General features: G+C 40.1%; 1 protein-coding gene across 10 annotated transcripts in view; it reads right to left on the reverse strand.

Annotated features, from left to right (window-relative positions):
• The window catches only part of LOC135196189 (uncharacterized), a 151,026-nt gene that overhangs the window by 58,164 nt on the left and 72,418 nt on the right, over nucleotides 1-20,444 (reverse strand). For all 10 annotated transcript variants that reach the window (XM_064222780.1, XM_064222786.1, XM_064222787.1 and 7 more), the window contains one exon: nucleotides 18,918-19,115. In XM_064222780.1, the coding sequence (XP_064078850.1) occupies nucleotides 18,918-19,115 (198 nt within the window). The remainder of the gene's footprint in view (nucleotides 1-18,917; nucleotides 19,116-20,444) is intronic.

Consider the following 20,444-nt stretch of genomic DNA (forward strand, 5'->3'; position numbering starts at 1 on the left):
TTTTCAACCACACGACCAGTAGATATGGTATTTGTAATTTTGCTGGGTAATGATCTGGCCACAAACAAGAAAGAAGTCTGGAACAGACTGAAAGCATTTATCGAGCGGGTGTGTCTGGCCGAAGAGGAGAACTAAAGGGTTAGTTCTATTTATGTTAAGTAGATTCCTTGTAAGGTAGCATCATTTCCTTGTACCCACTTAACCTTGCTTGAGTAAAATACCCTGCTTTAATTTGTAACTTAATTTAACATAATTTGTTGAAGACCCTCCCTCGATCAAAATGGCAGTTGCTACTGAAGCACAGATTGACTCACACCTCCTCCTCCTCTCTGACTCCCTGTCACGTGCTCAAAGAGATCTATTAGAGTCACACAGTGCCACAGCTTATCAAGACCCATCAGATAGGGTTTGAGCTGACAAACAACAGCTGCAAACACTCTACCTTACAACTACGACCAAGATAGAGCCATTATTAGAAACTACAATAAGACAGACCCTCAACAGAGCTGGTCGTGCAATCGCGCTGCTCAATAATCGAAATGGTGCTTTGACTAACATTACACAAACCTCATTTGAAAGAACTCCCATTGCCTGTATTCAAGGGAGAGAAAAGCAAATTTGCTAACCTTCAGGAATTGTTTAACATACATGTGCATAACCATGCAGACTTAGACGGCGTAGCTAAGTTCATGTATCTTCTCAGATCTCTGGAAGGGGAGCTGCTCAGAGTGATGCAAGCTCTGAGTGTAACTGCAGCTAACTACAGTTTGGCCATTAATTTGTTAGCGAAATATTATGGCAACCAGCATCAAATGCTGGTTGTGCTACTTTAGTGGTGAGCTAACATTTTCGAACTTAGAAAATTCATGATAGAACTCACTGTGTTGATTGAACAGATTAAATGCCTAAGCAGATCCATGCTGGATCAAGGCATGTTGCTAAGCTTGATAAACTAGAAGTTGTCACAGGGTCATGTGTATCAAAAAGTTGTTGAATATTTACGTAAATGTGACTATAATTTAGGTGAGTTATTTGTGGCATTGGATTCCCTTATAAGATATTCAGAAGGGGGAAGAACTATCACGACCCTCTCCACCAGTCCTAGAATCTAGCGCCCCTCGATTAACATCGTGCCCATTTTGCAACAGCGATCATTCACCCTTCAGTTGTAACAAACATCCAGATGCCACAGCTAAAAAGCGCCAACTTGTAAGTGTTTTAACTGTCTTGCTTCAGGACATAGCAGCAAACAATGTAGCAGCAAACGCAAATGCAAATTGTGTGGTGGATGTCATCACAGCCTTATCTGTGATGGCGATCACCACAAATCTCGGGTAAGTTAATTTTCTGCGACGAATTCCATTTTCCAACCTTCCAGTCATCCATCTACTCACGCTGTATCTAAACCAGTGAAACAGTCAAGTCAGAATCAATTGAGAACAAGTCGTTACGTAAATCAAAAGAAACAGTCCAAGGGGGAGGGAGAAAAAGAAAAACCTTGTGTCAATGTGAAAGTTCCCCAGGCTAAGCCTTCAACTGAACTCCCGGCATCCTTGCTCTCTACAGAGACGGCCGTCTTGTACCAGTAGTGTGGGATATTATGTAAATCTGTAGGATTTGAATGTCCAAATTGAGTTAGAGGTAGATTTTACTTTATTGGGATACAAGATTTATAAAAATGGATAGTAAAAAATTTTCCCATCACTTTTGAGGGGTCATATGAACTTGATCTTTTTTGTCCATAATTCTACAGAAAGTAGCAAATCATGTGAAGTAATACTCTAATTTTGTTGGCATCAGTGAGTGATCTTACAGTACTAATATCAGGCATAGATTAAAACTCACTTCAAGGTAATCAGAAGTTAGGTCACACTCAAATCTCAAGGTCACACTCGAAAATCAAGGCCATACATATCAAATGCATCTTCTTTTAAATTGATGAAATTTTTCTTGGAAATTAGACTGCAAGTTTCTTGATAGTCTCAATCTTAATCAGTGTCATCAACTTCATTGATGAGGTCAAATTCTTTGCCAGCATTTGAGCAGTCTGTGCATTTACATACTGGTGTATATGGCAGACCGTTTTTTAGGCAAGAGCAGATAGTGTATCGTATGAACCACGACACCTACAATTGACGAGCTCCAGAACTGCTTTGGGTACTGGTCCTTTAAGGAATCTGACCAGTTGATAATCTCCATTAGAAGTGATCTCCCATCCATTTTGGGCAAGTTCCGGAAGCTCAGGCATTGATATAGTGTAGGACTTGTCTCTCATTGCCATATAGTTTGCCCTAGCAATGTGTGGTTGTAATGGTAATTGCTTTATAGCAAAGAAAGATAAAGGAAAGGAAAACGCATTTTCGAGAAGTTTGGCAGCAAGGAGGCACTTGCGCAGGTGTTGGAGGTGACTGTTCCCATGTTGGTTCTAGAATCGTCGGGCGTGTTGTGGAGCGCAACACGCGCCTAAGTGTCGGGAGAAACACAGCGAAATATGATGCAATATTCCGTCGAGAATCTTCTAAGAAGTTCTAGTAATTTCGGGAGTCTGTGACGTTCACCGTAGGCTCCGCCCCCAGAATGCCGTATAAATACGACGTACGAAGTAGGAGAAAGCAGAGATCATCAGTTAGTCACAGAGTAAGAGATCATTAGTAAGAATCACAGATCAGATCAGTGAGGGCTCAGCAGCAGAGATCAGAGATCATCCAAAAGAGATAAAAGAAGAAGGAACCGACGAAGGATCAGAGAGAAAAAGGCGCTCGAGAATTGGTCGAATTCTGGTCAAGTCGTCTTCAGAAGTGGATGACTGAGTTATTTCGACGTTGAGCCAGACTTCAGAGAAGAAACGTCCTGCTAGAGGTTTTGGGGAGTTCCTACCCTTCAAGTATCAAGAGTAGACATTATTTTCTGCAATACGGGGTCAAGAAGACGTCTGCAATCACAGTTCTCCTTTTATGAAGCCATCGCTTCGAGTTGCAAAGCTGGTCGGCAAGTACTTTCATTACCTCACTGTTCCCCTGTTCATGCAGTGTAAGATTTTACCTTTTTTATGCAAATAGGAGACACCATTCTGCATTTATCTTTGTTAGTAAGCTTGTAAATAAACCTTTGTTGTGTTAGTGTTTCTTTCTATATTCGTATCCCCAGTTTCAACTGTTGGTGTTGAATTCTTTTTGTTTATCATAATATCGAACCTGAAACGGACCTCTCTCGGTTCGTAACAGTGGTACAAGTGCTCCTCACGTTGGTGGAAGCTTTTTATCCTCCAGGTTTTTCTTATGGAATAATTCCCATCGAAGTGCTGGAACAGAGTCTATGTGGGTCTTTGCTCAATATACTTGGCAAACAAATCTTTCAATTAGCTGATACCTCACAGGCATATTCCCATCATCGCAAGTGTATTTTCATAGTTTCTTCTGTTAGGGGTTCAAGGCCCATGCCAGGGAATGTCGGCAGAATTTCATCATTTTGGGGAAGTGAAAGGTAAACTAAAATCCACGTGATTTTGGAAACTCCAATGAATTTACCTCCCCAGTCTGCACCAGTGAAATGGTGCAGACCAATCAAGCTCTTTGACTTTTCCACTCCTTTCGCTCATACTCGATGACGAACATCAATCACCCTGTATTTTGCTCCTAAGTGTCAATTTATGACCAGATCCATTAGAAGCACCAGTACATCTGTATCAGGGGACCAAACATCTATTGTTTTAAATCTTGACTCTCTAATGATATCAAGAACATGTAGTGGAATCATTGTATCTGCCTCCTCATGGTTATGCATCATCATGTCTTGTTGAAGAGGCTCAGAATGGTTGGACCTGATTTTTTCAACATAGGATACAACCAGATCTTGATTTGAACCCTCAAAAGCCTTTAGGAGAGCTTTAGGTAGTAACTCAGTCAGCTGAGATTTTGTTTTTGAGTTAGCTAGCAGTTCTTTCAGTGTAACCTTTGCAATATTCATTTCACCATGCACCATTGACAACACTTTTGCAGCACGTTTAGCATGAGTTTTGTCCTTCAGGGACACGTTCAAGTATCTGTTGAATACGACGTGGCCCTCAGTATACCCTTTCATCAAGCGTTTCATTCTTTTCACGAATGCTGTCTTCAGATGGATGATCTTCGTCATGGCAGACTTAACCTTCATACTTGCAAGACAGCCATGCCATCAAATATAATCACAGTTTCATTCATATTACTGCTTTCTTCAAGTGGCAGACCAATCACCCTATTGTTGTCTGAGTCAACATCTGATGGTGTCTCTGATATGCTCATGTCCTCGTGTGCCTCAACTGCATGCATCAAGCTCCTCTTGTCGGTCAGGATAAGAAGAGTTCCATCATTAGAAACAAAGATCTTGGAAGAACAGACATCTCATATTCTGCTATAGTACCTGCCAACTTTGGTATCAATTCCGGTCGAGATTGCTGAATCACAAGAAATCTAGCCAACAGCTGTTGTTTGTCATGCAATTTGACCAAATTTTCTTAGACATGCACAATCTGCTTTGGCATCCATGTTGAATGTGCCTTTAATTTCAATTTTTTCATTGAATTCCAAATTGATATTGTGGACCGACTAAGCAATCTTTTATCAACTATGGTCTTGTATGCTAACTGCCTCTTCTCATCCTTATTCAGGATGTCTAACTTTGCTGGTTCAGGTACGACCACCGAGGGCACAATGCTTTTCAGCAGTATTTCAACATCATATGGGTTACCTTTACAGTGAAGCTGAATGCGGTCTCGCATCTTGAGAGCATTTGCTGTCGATCGAGTGGCTATCTCACCTGAGAGTTGGTAATGGTGTTCACCAGGTTCCCTAGGACCACAGATTTGAGTATAGTGGTTTTGAAAATCTACCACAATTTTTGAGAGTTCAGGTTGGATGAGGAGAAATCAGTCAAGTAGACCCTCCTGCTGTGTTAGACCAGTGATGCTGCCAATCCCTTTCAGTTTCTTTATTTCCTGCTCGAGGGTCTGGTCAACAAACAAGGCAGAGAAAGGTGTGTCGGACTTTCGGAAACAGATATCCCCATTCTTGTGTGTGGCCCATGTCAATGGATCACCCTTTTCAAGAGTGTTCATCTGTGCTAAATATACAGGCATGAATTGGGCATATTTGAACAAATCTAGCACCATAAAATATTTCATTTGCTCATTCAGTGCAGATAGAAAACCTTCCCAATCATTCTGTCGACTTACTCGGATGAGATAAAGAAGCACTTCAACTTGTGTTGTGTAACTATCCAAGAAGGTTGCAAGTTCCCCAGCACCAGGTGTGGACATCTGTATCTCTTTGTAGTGGTTACACACAGCTTCAAAATGTTCCAGACACTTTGTGTCCTGACCACGCAAGCTCTTTATGAGTTCCTTACATTGGAATATCAGAGGACTGGGAGGAAATTTACCAAGAACAGCATCAAATTTCATGTAAAAGTAAGCCAGTGCATTCATTATGTGGTATTCTACTCCTCTTATGAATGGCTTTCCGGTGAAGATAGCTCACAAGCAAGCAGGAGAGTAGATGGATGCCTCAATAGCAACAGTATCAAGACTGCTGCCCTCAATGTGTTTTGCTAGAGCATGTTAAAGTAGCCAAGGTTATATGCAATTCAATATAATAAAAGCTATGAAAAAAAGGAACACATCAATGAGATAAGTGCAAAAATGTTTCAAAGTAATAAAAAAAAGTCAAGGTTATTTGGGGCTAATTTGACCCCATAAATGAGGTAAAAAAATTGTTACCATCCATTTTTTTATTCCTCACATAAATAGATTCAGAATCAGCCCTTATCTCAATTTGGGCATTCAAATCCTACGGGAGCACAATTTATGACATAGCCTACCACACTACAGCCACTTCAGGCTCGAATGTTCTTAGACACTAAGAAGCCAACGCAGTTTCATATCAAGTTGGTTGGCACAAAAACTCAATCTGCTATAATTAAACGTGTTTCCCTCAACATCGCACTTTTTGGCTTGCAAGTAGTTACAGGAGAGTTTGATATTGCATCTTGCAAGTTCACATGAATCAGTGGGCTGTGCGAGCAAAGCTCGTAGTTCATGACAAAGTAAACATGCCAATACATAACGTAGGTTTCTTGAATGTAAAAGAAACTCTTGCTAGACAAAGGGGTGCAAAATGGCTGATGTGGATATTAATAGTGATACATTGTGAGAATATTAACTTGTTGATAAGGACTGATTATTTCAACTATTTCGTCATTGGGATGGATAAAATTTATGGTGTCAGTTTGTTTGTTACTCATTGTGGGGTCACCCCTTATGGGAGGGTACCACATTGTGCCTTACAGGAGGTAGACACAACGAGTGTTCGAACAGTGAGAGTTTGTAGATTAGTAGAAATAGATTACGATGTCGACATATGGTAGAGACTGGATAGGATCGGCATTGTCCCACATGAGCAATTCACATCAGAGAATGAAGCGAGGGAAAAAGTTTAACAGTCACAAAAACCGATATGGGTTACCGTGTAAGTTTGCCATTCCGTGGGTTGGAATGTTCGAACAACAACTAACTACCGAAATGCCCTCTCTCAATTGAATTCGCTCGAAAGACAGTTTCAGAAAGACCCTCAGTATAAAAATGCTTATCAGAACATCCTTCAGACATATCTGGAAGCCGGATTTATAGAAGTTCACGATGCACATAAAGAGGGATATTATAAGCCACACTTCGGAATCAGAAAACAGAGTTTACCTACTCCTCTATAATGACTGCTTGTACCCGGGTCCCAACATGGTCAAGATGCTATATAATCTATTGTTAAAGTTTAGGAAACACAATCATACAATAACATCCAATATATCCAAGGCACTCCACCGTTTCTTGCTCAATTCCGCTAATACCAAGTAAGCATGGTTCTTTGGCATGAGACATCGACACAAGCAGCTAACTTCGCCTTTAAAGTTAGTGGTCTTTGGTATCACCACTAGCCCTTGCAGCAAGTGCTCAGAACGCATCTTTAGGGAAGGGGCGGGAAGAGTTTATTAAATTCTTTTGTGTAGATAACTACCTGCAGACCTATAGTCCGTCAGCCTGGACCATTGAGATGCAAAGAACGGGATACTGACTGTAACCCCTACTGGTATTTAGGAGTAGACTTGTAAACTGTGAAATTGACCATCTGCCGAAAATGTATGGGTGGCTTATTTAACTAGCACAACTAATTGCTTGTTAGATTTTGGGTCTAGACCCAGTATATGAGATACCAGATGAAACTAAAATATAATATATTTGCACACTCCAGATTATAGAATGACCAGTGACAGGCATTCTGGAGGGTGGATTCCCCCTGACAGACACACTGAAAAGGGGGAGTTAATTGGATCTAGATCCAACTTAGAATATACCAAGAAAAATTTACACTACAATAGCACTCCACATCCTAGAGTACTATGGTGGTAATGACAGACATTTTAGTGGATGGTTACCCCATGACAGACACCCCACAACAGGATCTGCATCCAACATTGGAGATGCCAAGTAAAATTTGTGCTACAATAGCACTGCACATCCTTGAGTAATGCAGTGGTAATGACAGACATTTTAGTCAGGGTGACCAGACGTCCCGTATTTGACGGGATTGTCCCATATTTATGACATTTGTCCCGTGTCCCATATCGACCCTCCCTGGGACGCCTTTTGTCCCGTATTTTTAATATTTGATAAAAAATTACAATATGCTAATGAAATTTTGCAAAATACGGGGTAAAGGCGGCCGCCCAAAATTGGCAACAGTGCAGTGGGCCGAGAACGAACAAATCTGTCTTTGTATTTGATTTTTTAAACATAAGGCAGCATGTCCGACAAAAAGTGCAACAAAAAAGTGAAGGAGAAATATGTACTTTTAGACCAGAGTGGCAAAATTACAGTGATTTAAAGCAATGGCTCGTCCCCCAAAACAACAACAAAAGCGGAGCATACTGCAAAATATGCTAGAAGAATTTTAGCATTACGCACGGTGGACTGAGGGATGTGGATCAACAGCAGCACATGTGGATGTGGATCAACAGCAGCACAAATCAAATAAACAAGGTATGGTATATATATATATATATATATATATATATATATATATATATATATATATATATATATATATATATATATATATATATATATATATATATATATATATATATATATATGTAGTGTATATATATTGTTCAACTACCTCTCCAATTTAGGTGTCCCTTATTTCAATTTTCAAAATATCTGGCCACCCTGATTTTAGTGAGTGGTTATCCCGTGACAGACACCCCACAGTGAGTGGGGAGGGGGAGGGGGGAGAGGGAGACAGGACCTGCATCCAACATTGGAGATACCAAGTAAAATATGCACTACAATGGCACTGCGCATTCTAGAGTACTGCGGTGGTAATGGTAAACATTTTAGTGGGTGGTTACCCCTGACATACACCCCACAACGAGGAGGGGAGGGAGGGAGAGACAGGATCTGCATCCAACATTGGAGATACCAAGAAAAATTTGTACTACAATAGCACTACGCATTCTAGAGTACTGCGGTGGTATTGACAGACATTTTAGTGGGTGGTTACCCCTGACATACGCCCCACCAGGAGGAGGGGGGGGAGGGAGAGACAGGATCTGCATCCAACATTGGAGATACCAAGTAAAATTTGTACTACAATAGCAATGCACATCCTAGAGTACTGCGGTGGTAATGACAGACATTTTAGTGGGTGGTTTCCCCCTGACAGACACCCCACAAAGAGTGGGGAGGGGGAGGAGAAGACAGAATCTGCATCCAGCATTTGAGATACTAAGTAAAATTTGTACTACAATAGCACTACATATCCTAGAATGCTGTGATGGTAATGACAGATACTTTAGTAGGTGGTTATCCCCTGACAGACACCCCACAACGAGTGGGGAGGGGGAGGGGGAGGGGGAGACAGGATCTGCATCCAACATTGGAAATACCAAGTAAAATTTGTACTACAGTATCACTGCATATCCTAGGGGTTGTTTCCCCCTGACAGACATAACCTACGATCGGAGGGGAAATATGGGACACCTTGAAATGAGTCAAAATCTATCATAGGCAATATTAATTTCAAAAATATGGTAATTTCTTGAAATTCGTGAGCCTGATAAAATGTAAAAGGCAGACAATTCAAGAAATATTGTGATGTTTCAAGATAAGAATTACTGCCGGAGTTATTTTTTAAAATTCCTAATGAAGTATGGAATATTTCACTTCATTAATTCTATCACATCTGTATAAAAAAAACTATGTATGAGACTTACCAGACCTGGTCTACTTTCTATAGTTTCACACACACACACACACATATATGTATATGCGTATCATATATACATATATATATATATATATATATATATATATATATATATATATATATATACATGTATATATATATATATATATATAATATATATATATATAATATTAGCATTATCCTTTGGTGTGGAGTTATTACTTCACACAAAGTAGTAGTTTTTCTGAATGGAAGGGTTCACAAGTGACAACAGCTACAAGTATGTGCACTGATCATTTTTGAATATTTAAACCAGTCATATGGTGCCAGTCTCAATTCTCTTTGGTCATTTCCTTTTCTTTTTGCAGCGTAGGCCTATAGTTAGGGCATTGCAGCCATGTCGAGGTTCGTAGCCCACCGTGTCTTACCATCAACTGAATTGTTCTTGAATTGCGGTTGGTTCGTGTGGATGAGATGAAATTTTTATCGGATATGGGAGTTCAATTAATATTAAACCTAAAGTCCCATCATATAGAGCCGTTTTAACACCCGCACATTCACAAAGAGATGATGTAGCACAACAAAAATAATTACTGGAAACGGTAAGTGAATGACTTGTTCAAGATAGGCTAACTACAAAACATTTTCCCCTATTCTATTCCCTCTCCCGAAGTTGACGATCATAAACTTGGAGCTCCTGACTCCCAAATTAAGTAGGCCTTTAATAGCATGTCAGTTATCTGATAGTCCACCTATTTTCGGCTGCCTCACTCAAATTGATCTGTATGCTATCACCAAGTATCCGGTACCATATATATTCAGGAAAGAAAATTTAAACTCAACTAAAAAATGATACTTTCGGGCAATTTAAGGCGAAAATTGTCCGCAGTTTGTTTAAAGCCAGCTGAGTGTGTTTGTCTCTTAACTTTCCGCTGGCACGCACCACAGCCAGCCTATGCAATGTGTTTCAATACATTCTATCGATGCTGGCTTTCACCACCACTACTCGACTAATTTTTTTCCCAGTAATATTTTTACTTTCAGTGTTCATTATATTCAGTAGACAGGCACTAACATCATATTATAGCCTCACGTCTGTTCAATGTATTTATCATTGCTAATATGATTTATAATTCGTCTCGACAACCGGAAGTGCAAATCTGTCACCTGAGTGCAAGGCACAGGGCGTCAATCACTGGAGTGGCGATCTCCCTGCCGTGAGTGTGACTTCGGGAGGCCATATTGATAGGTCTCGGTCCAGCTCTTAGTACTATACTCTATTATTATTATTATTATTATTATTATTATTATTATTATTATTATTATTATTATTATTTGACCCAATTTCACGGAGAAAAATTACCCTACGAAAACAGGCCTACCATTGTGGTCAAGGCCTAAGAGTCTTGTCTTGGATCTAAGCAGTGTCAAGCATAAAAGGTTCCTGTGTAAATACAGTAATTTCTTTGCATACAGTAGCGAAGCACTAACTAAACAGTAATGTAGTACAATCACTAAACACTAACATACACAATGCACTTACACTCAGTAAGCCCTCACACTTACATACATTCACTATACACACACACACACACACACACACACACTTAACACACACTCACACTCAAAAACACTAAGCACTCTGAATATCTAACACACTCACTAGGCCCTCACTATAAACTAAATGCTCACTAAACACTTAAAACACTAAACTCACTAAATACTCATTATACCCCAAACACTCAGTAAACATTCACTAAACACTCACTTGATCCTAAACATTAATTAAATACTAAACACTCGCTAAACTCTAAGCACTCATTAAATACTAAATGCTTACCAAACCCTAAATACTTATTAAATACTAAACGGTGAATGAATATCCACTCATTTAAAACAATAAATACTTACACACTAAACATTTGCTAAACACTGAATACTTATTAAACTTTCACCACACACAAGCAATCACAAAACTTTAACTAAATCTAAACACTCACTAAACATTCATTGCATACTTACACCTTAAACATTCACTAGACCCTAAACACTCACTGAATACTTACACACTAAATATTCACTAAACACTAACATTCACAAGACATTCACTCAACACTCACTTAACATTCACAAAACATTCACTAAAACCCTAAAGACAAAACATTCACTGAATAATTACACAATAAACATTCAATAACATTCACAAAACATTCACTGAATACTTACACAATAAACATTCAATAACATTCACAAAACATTCACTAATCCCTAAAGATTCAGTAAACATTCACTGAATACTGACACATTAAACAGTCACTGAAACCCTAAACTAAACATTCCCTAAACACCTACTTATAAACATTCACTAAACACTTACTTACTAAAACTCTAACAATTTGCAAACACTTACTCATTAAACATTAACGATAAAAATATTCACAATCGCACTAATTTTTCCTTTCTGCAGTTTACTTTGCATTAATGCTAGGTGATTATTTTTTTTTATCTAGTTTGCTTTTATATTTATTCATAATCTCCTTGAGAGAATGGAAATGTTCGAAATAACTTGGTGTGTGGAGAGATTTAAAAAAAAATAGAGATCCTCTGTGTTCTTCCTCAGCCAGGTGTATTATATCTTACAAGTTTTACACCAGCCGAAAAAAATCGACCATAGTAACAACAATATTCATTCCTAAACTGATCATGCAAAAATGTATCCATGATTTCAATACTATGAAAGTCAGTTGAAACCAAAAGAAGGTAGTCCTGCTTCAATAAAACAAACCGAGTAGGCTATAGCGCAATTATTATGATCTGTACTCTGACTATAGCGTATATATTACATATGTCTTAATATCTATTTAATGAGTGCGAATTACTCTATTTAACAAACGTTACATACATAGGCATTTTACAGCTATAACTCTAATAATGGTAAGAACTTACATGCTGCTTTACAGTGCCAGTCGTCCAGCCACCGCTACATTAACGTTCATCTCTTAAACAAAGCTAAAGCGAGTACTATAATTGAAGTCAGTTACTTGCTTGACAAAATAATAATATGACCGAATTATTATGGGCCTACAGAAGACTGTTATTTATATGAAAAAATAAATAATATTTGTATTAATAAACACTAAGGCTATAGAAAGGATAAAAATATTTATTAACTATATCACGATAATGTATAATACGGGTCAATAGTAGCCTACTATACTAGTCTAGACATTAATTATCAGGGCTTGCTCCTCCCCCTGCCCACCTGTTAGGGTGTGTCTGTCAGGGGGGAAACCACCCACTAAAATGTCTGGCATTACCATCACAGCATTCTAGGATATGCAGTGCTATTGTAGCGTAAATTTTACTTGGTATCTCCAATGTTGGAGGCAGATCCTGTCTCCCCCTCCCGCTCTCCACTCGTTGTGGGGTATCTGTCAGGGGGGAAACCACCCACTAAAATGTCTGGCATTACCATCACAGCATTCTAGGATATGCAGTGCTATTGTAGCGTAAATTTTACTTGGTATCTCCAATGTTAGATGCAGATCCTGTCTTCCCCTCCCCGTCCCCCACCCACTGAAATGTCTGGCATTACCATAACAGAATTCTAGGATATGCAGTGCTATTGTAGTACAAATTTTACTAGGTATCACCAATGTTGGATGCAGATCCTGTCTCCCCCTTTCTGTCCCCCTCCCCACTCGTTGTGGGCGTATGTCAGGGGGATACCACCCACTAAAATGTCTGTCATTACCACTACAGTACTCTGGGATGTGCAGTGCTATTGTAGTGTAAATTTTCCTTGGTATATATCCTAAGTTGGCTCTAGATCCAATTAAACCCCCCCTTTCAGTGTGTCTGTCAGGGGGAACCACCCTCCAGAATGTCTGTCACTGGTCATTCTATAATTAGGGGAGTCTGCAGATATATTATATATTTGTTTCATCTGGTATCTCATATAAATGGAACCTCGACATACAAAAGTCCCAACTTACGAAAAATTAAAGTTACAAAAGCAAATACGAAGATTTTTTTTGCCTCTGCATACGAAAATAATTCAGGTTACGAAAGGGTGTTACTGTAAAGTCCCAAGATTCACCTGGACCGCCGAGAACAATTTTAAAACTCGCGCGCTGCCAACTGAGTAGACTCTCCACCATCCTCCCGCTCTCTCATTGGTTCCTGATGCTAGTCACCTCCATAAGATCCTGCTCTCCTATTGGTCAGCATCTCTCCCATTGTGCTCTACGTAAAGGTGTTCTTCGGCCACTCCGTAGAAGCATCATTATCGTAAGCACGCGGAATTCGTTCGTTCATATATGATTTCGTTTGTTAATGTAAATTCTTGTTAGTGATTTTGCTTTGTACTTTATCGTGTTCTGTGAGAACTTTAGTACATAACTTAATTACGTACATATAGTCATGGGTCCCGAGAAAGTTGCTGAAATTCATGGAAAGAAGAGGATGCTTTCTATGGAGACAAAGATGGAGATTATCAAGAAGTATGAAGCTGGCATGCAGTTGAGTGTGATCACTAAGGAATATGGCCGAAATCCGTCGACGATAGGCACCATACTTAAGCAGAGGGAAGCCATCAAAGCAGCTACACCTTGCAAGGGTGTGACTATTTTGTCCAACAAGAGGAGCCACGGATAGAAGACAAAGAAATCGCTGGCGATATGATAACCGAAACGGCAATCTGCCACAAGGCCACAAGGCCAGTGCTATTTTCGGACACGAAAGCGGCCGAAGCCTTTATTAAGATGTTCGATGAGATGACGATCAATGAAGGCTACAGTTCTCAGCAAGTCTTCAACTGTGATGAGACTGGCCTTTTTTGGAAAAAAATGCCTCGTCGGACGTACATTACGAAGAAAGAGAAGAAGCTACCTGGGCATAAGCCTATGAAAGACAGACTTACGCTCGCACTTTGTTCGAACGCCAGTGGGGATTGCAAGTGAAGCCCCTACTTGTCTATCATTCAGAGACTCCTCGAGCCTTCAAGGCCCACAAAGTGCTAAAGGAGAAGCTTCCAGTGATGCGGAGGGCTAATGCAAAAGCCTGGGTAACAAGACTTTTGTTCACGGAGTGGGTAATTCTGTGTTTCGGCCCGACAGTGAAGAAATCTTTGGAAGAGAAGCGCCTCCCTATGAAATGTCTGCTGGTGTTGGACAATGCCCCTGCTCACCCTCCTGGCCTCAAGGAAGATATCCTAGCGGAGTATTCTTTTATCACGGTTCTTTATCTTCGCCTAACACCACCCCTCTCCTCCAGCCCATGGACCAGCAAGTGATATCTAACTTCAAGAAGCTGTATACGAAACATCTTTTCAAGAGATGTTTCAACATCACTGATACCACAAACCTCACCTTGCATGAATTTTGGAAGGAGCATTTTGATATCATGATACGCATCCGACTCATCAATCAAGCTTGGCAGGAGGTTTCGAGGCGAACCTTGAATTCTTTGTGGAGGAAACTCTGGCCTGATGCCGTATCCGCCCGAGACTTCGAGGGATTTGACGAGGGCAAAGCTGATGCAGATTCAGAAACAGTAGACAATCCTGAAACTGTTTCGCAACCAGCTCTTGAGGAGATCGTTGCACGGTCAGTTTCAGTTTACAAGTCTACTCCTAAATACTAGTAGGGGTTACAGTCAGTATCTCGATCATTGCATCTCAATGGTCCGGGCTGCCGCCCTACTACCCCACTGAAGAGGGAATGCAAAAGGATTACATTAAGGGAAAGTCATTGTTAGACGAAGCGAACATGCTGTTAATGGGATGGGCTAGCAATAGCATAGATTTTGATCAACAAATTGGACGAAATGAGCCTGCACAAATCTCAGTCTTGGGTATAATTTGGGATAGAGAAGGTAACTGGTTGAGTCTGAAACCATGCAAAGGAATAAGTACAAATGAAAGGGGCACTAATCTTACTAAACATAAAGTGCTGCCTGTACTTGTACCTAATTTTGATCCATTAGGGCACGTCAGTCCTATTTTTGTCAGGGTAAGATATTTTTGCAAGATTTGTGGGAAGCATGGATAGGATGGGATGATGTGCTAGAGATGGAAAGACAAGAGCATGTGAATGAAATCTTAGAAGAATTTACATACGTTCATACATTAAAATTGTAAAGGGGAGTTACTCTGGAAGAGTCAGAGTTGCATGTATTCAATGATGCCTCTAGTAAAGTGTACGGAGCAGTAGCTTTTATGTAAGGGGAAAGGAAGGACAGACTAACATTTTCACATAAAAAATGAGGGTGACCCCCAGGAAGCAAGCAAAACTGACTATTCCTAAACTAGAACTATTATTAGCTTTGTTGTTAGGGTTTAGATTATCCAAATATTTGAAAAGTCTTTTTAAGTTTCATAGCACCATTGTCTGGATGAACAGCAAAGTAGCCATAGCCCAGATAGCGGGCAGGGAGGGAAGTAAGAATACTTTCATCTCGAACAGGGTGGAAGAAATTAATTATATCCAACAGGAGCGTAGAGTTACACTCAGGTACGTGCCCACTGCCAACAATCGAGACAACATACTGACCCGAGGTTCCACACTGAAGCAGTTAAACAACAACCTTTTATGGCATAGGGAACCAACCTTTCTTCACGAGATAGGCCCAGCTGAACCGCCATTGGGCCATGGTGAATTGTTGAGCCAAAACCACCACGTTGCTGCAGCCCTTCGAGAGTTGAAGGACGAAGGGAAACTGTCTCTGCTCAGGGGTGTCATGGGGGGGGGCTGGCGGGAACTGGCCCCCCCAAGCCTCAGCATGCCCTCCTCAACCACCAAGCACTAAGAAGTAACAGCATGTTTCCTTTCCTAAATATGCAATCATAAATTTATGAAATTTCTTGGAAAGAGACAAGTCGAGAGCGATGCCGAAGAGAACGAACAAGTTGGAAAACAGTGATGAAAGTGTGACTCGAAAAACTCAAAGGCTCAAGATGAATGAGACAGACAGAAAGTGTTTGAGATAGTGTGAATGAAGCAGTGGACAGCGAAAATAAGAGCCAAAAAGAAAGACTGCAATCAAGCAGAAACTGAAAATGTTGGAGTAGGTCAGAGACATTGCGTGGTTTCAGAGGTGAACTTTTAAAGAGTGGGGGTTGAAAAGAGACCTGAAGGTTTAGGGGTAGTTTGTGATTTGTTTTCATCTCTTGCGTTTAACAAGGGCAGACACCAGATGGGATATTAGAACTGTGAACATGGTAACTGATGTAAATTTGTATTTTTTTATGTCATTGTGTAACTGATGATCTGTTTGGGATAAAACATTATCCCTCATGTCTCCAATAGGAGCGTTCTGTTGTCTGATTAATATGACACAATGCAATGCATGTGTCTATATGAATAATGGCGAACTCACACTTTATTTTGCACAGAGAATCTCTCAATACTTGTACGATATGTTTCTGTAATGCACTGACCTGCAATGTGTTTGCAAGTCACTCGGCTCTCTGGTCTTGTACAATAAACTTGTCACCAAGACGTCGTCTCATTGCAAACCCAACATGGCACAGTGAGTTTTTGAACCAAGTCATGCCCCTGATACATCGGCCACCCCAGGCCACGACGAGGCGTGCCTCTCCTGCAATGTGAAGGGCCTTGTCATGGGCCGTGATGCAAGCACAGATGTTAACTGCAAACCAGCATTCACTGTTAACATTAATGAAGAAAGTACAAATTACCACAAATATTTCATAAATCAGTGATGCTGCTGCACTGAGAATTCGTATAGTTATTAAGTCTATGCAGCTGGCCAAGGCTTATTTGTGAGTGGCTGACTGTATAATAGTTGGCACCTTTAAGTTTACGTAGAGATTGCGAGTCGAATGCATGACACCGATGGCCACATTTGAGGGCCACTTGTTCTATTCTACTTCTTCCATTTCTTAAAAGAATAAAAATAAATAAATTTATGGAGTGGATCACGGGGATCCCACAAAGCTCTCCTCCGAAACACCTCCTCAATTAATTGATTCTTATGTAGCCACTACTGCCAGACACGACAGACTGAACAGGTGACACTTCGGCAACTGATTGTCTGTTCGTCTGTACGTAAGTGACCATGTCAAGTTCGAAGGTCTATTTATGTATTGTGGTCCTCTCGAAATATTCACTTTAAATTCAGTAATGAACTCATTCCCATGGAAAGCATTTAGACCATACAAGTACTCGGTCTATTTGCTTGACTCTTTATTGGGAACAACAGTGAACGCAGTCTGAAAGTACACACATGAGAGGTGTTGAAATAACTGCTAATGTAAGTGTGCATTACGGATATGGCATAAATAACTCGATATTGTTACTGGATAGATAAAAAATGTAGTCGCTTAATACATAAAAGTTTCTATGTTACTATCAGTTACTCAACAATGATAATATGCTTTTAACAATTTCTAGGTTACAAATGAAAGTTCTTGAATAAGGGAACTAACTTCACAACATAGTCATTAATATAATTAATAAAAGGAAGTAACCTTTCAAGTAACATTGCCCATAATCATATAGAAAATGGGGTTGTTTTGGGGAACTGCCGCAGTATTTTAAAACATGTTACATTGCCTGGCGGCAACTGCAGAGGGTTGAGCCATCCCACGAGTCTTGTGTGGCCACCCGCATAAGATATCCAATTATTCAAACTGCCGCGGGAACCTCTTCCCTGCAACCTCCATGCTCGCCGCGTCTGGTGTGGCTTCACCCAAACTGGTAGCCCAGATGGCGTCCTAAGCGACAAACGCACCTTCCCTTTCCAAAATCCACAATAGTGAGACTTGTTTTGGTCGTGATCCCGTTTCACCGACAGATTACCCACCAGGCTTTCGCATTGTAAGTTATGTCAGTACTCTGAATTTGTTAAGTTATGCTTGGCTGAGGATCGTAAGTCTGTTGAAGTGTATTTCCTGTACATTCCCTGATTCATGTCATTCTCTTTGGTATTAAACGTGCATTGAGAAATTACAGTTTAGGCCAGTGTTCCCTTAAGGAAAAAAGTGATCAGTTGTCTCGAAGTGAGATAGTTTGTTGAGTAAATGGGACATATTGTTATATTGATGTGTAAGGGCAGATCATGAGATCGTTTTTGGTTTACTTTTGTAGTAAAATTGTAAAAATTTTGCTGCCATATTCATTAGTCCTGTGAGTTGGGGATTGAAGTCTGTGCCAAAAGCTAGCCTATCCTGCCCATACCACCTGGCGAACCAGTAATCCCCGTTGCAAGGGAATAATTCGCAACGAGCCTACTGTAATTATTTCTTTAACAGTGGGTACTTTTAAAATTTCACAGTCCCCTTTTGGTCGGGGTAATTTATGAATGAATTTATGAGACTGATTAGTCATCATCTATAGCAAAAAAACTTGTTGGTTTCTCTTGCAGGTTTCCTCATACAGTGTAAACTATTACAGTAAACTAGGTCTACATTATCTGGTTTCGTTTCATCACTTTATAACGAAAAACGATGCACAAGCATTTAAATGATGCTCTATGAAGAATTAACATCGAAGTCTTTAGACAAGTGTGTAAACTGACATTGTAAATGATGAATTTCTGCAATGGATTTACGCCTTGCTCGTGTAGCCTCACCACAGAATAAAACACTGGCAACGTAAAGTCAATCCTTGGGTACTACTAAACCTTTTTGTTGACAGATCTGATGAGATCAGCAGCAGTGATGGCTGGACTCTCTAGGGATCCCGGCCGAGCTTGCGGAGACGGAAGTTGGGAGGTCGATGCTACATCACCAACTGCAACCCAAGTCGAGCAGGAACGTGAAGTTGGATCGAGTCTTGGCAGGAAAACTCCTTCTAGTCGACCACCACCACAAACATTCACCTGAAAAAAGAAAAGCAGTGAAAAATAAAGATTTCGAAAATACGATTTTTCTTTTGTCCTTAAATTTTAATTTCCTTCAATGTAGTCGCCGGTTCATTTACCTTTTAATTTATTTTCTCAAAGAAAAGATTTCTATAACATAGGGCACACAGGTAGTTAGCCCTAATTGACCTTTTCCTGTCTAAAAAGATTTCAACCAAGTTCTATCCAAATGCCTTTTGGCAGCTTTAGCTTCTTAAACTTCATATTTGCGTTGATATATAAATAATAAATTCGCATCTGCACTTCACAGGAGTTTTTGGTTAGGTTTTTGTTGGGATTACCTGAATTTTTCTTCCAGCAGTAAATGTTAAGAAATAAACCAGTAGGCTTTACTAATATCTAAACACCTCGCTGAAGTTTCATGTTCTTGTTTCATAATCTTTACTATGCACAAATCAGCTTGTTTGACTAACACTAAACAGATCAAGACAGATGCTTATTATCATATGTGAGGGTGCTATTCTGTGCCATATTATGGCTCATTACGTATGAGGTTTTGGCATATTAGGTTTTTATGGTCAGATGTCCTTCCTGACACCAACCCTCCCTATTTAACTGGGTTTAGGACTGTCTCTGAGTTGGGTTGGCTTGATCCTCTAATGGCAAGATGATAAGAGAAGAGAGAGTCTAAGAGGAAAGTGTTGGAAGGAATTGGCCTAGAAATTGAAAGTACTTAGCAAAACATCTGGAATGGTATGGGAGGAAAAGGAGAGCTGGTAGTGGGATGATGACCTACAGAAGCCAGTGAGAGAGAAGAAGGTAAAGAAGAGATGGGAAGAATCACAGTTTGGGGGTGACCAGGACAGGCTTAGGGAGAAAACAAAGAGGTAAAGGTGTTAGCTGAAGCTAAGGCAAGGTCATATGGTGGCATACATACAGAATTAGGAATAAGGGAAGGGCCGAAAAAGATGCTGAAACTATCAAAGGCTAGAAACAAACACACCAAAGACATCATAGACATCAAGCGAATTAAAGATCAAAATGATACTGTACTTTGAAAGAAAGATACTGTACTTTGAAAGAAATAAGACATCTTAAAATGATGGAAAGAGTATCTTGAATAACTGCTGAATGAAGAAAATGAAAGACTAATAAAAGAGGATGGACAAGTGAACATGCAAATGATAATAAGTTTCTCTAGGCAAGAGGTACTAAACGCCTTAGGCCGGAAGTATACGAGCCACTCTGTGTCACCACAGAGTGGTGTTGGTGTGTGGCAGGGATGCGGTTTCCCATAGGTTTCCATTGTTTATAACCAATATCGAGCACACAAGCATCTTTAGCAAG

This window comes from Macrobrachium nipponense, chromosome 17, assembly GCF_015104395.2.
Source record: "Macrobrachium nipponense isolate FS-2020 chromosome 17, ASM1510439v2, whole genome shotgun sequence".
NCBI lineage: Eukaryota > Metazoa > Arthropoda > Malacostraca > Decapoda > Palaemonidae > Macrobrachium > Macrobrachium nipponense.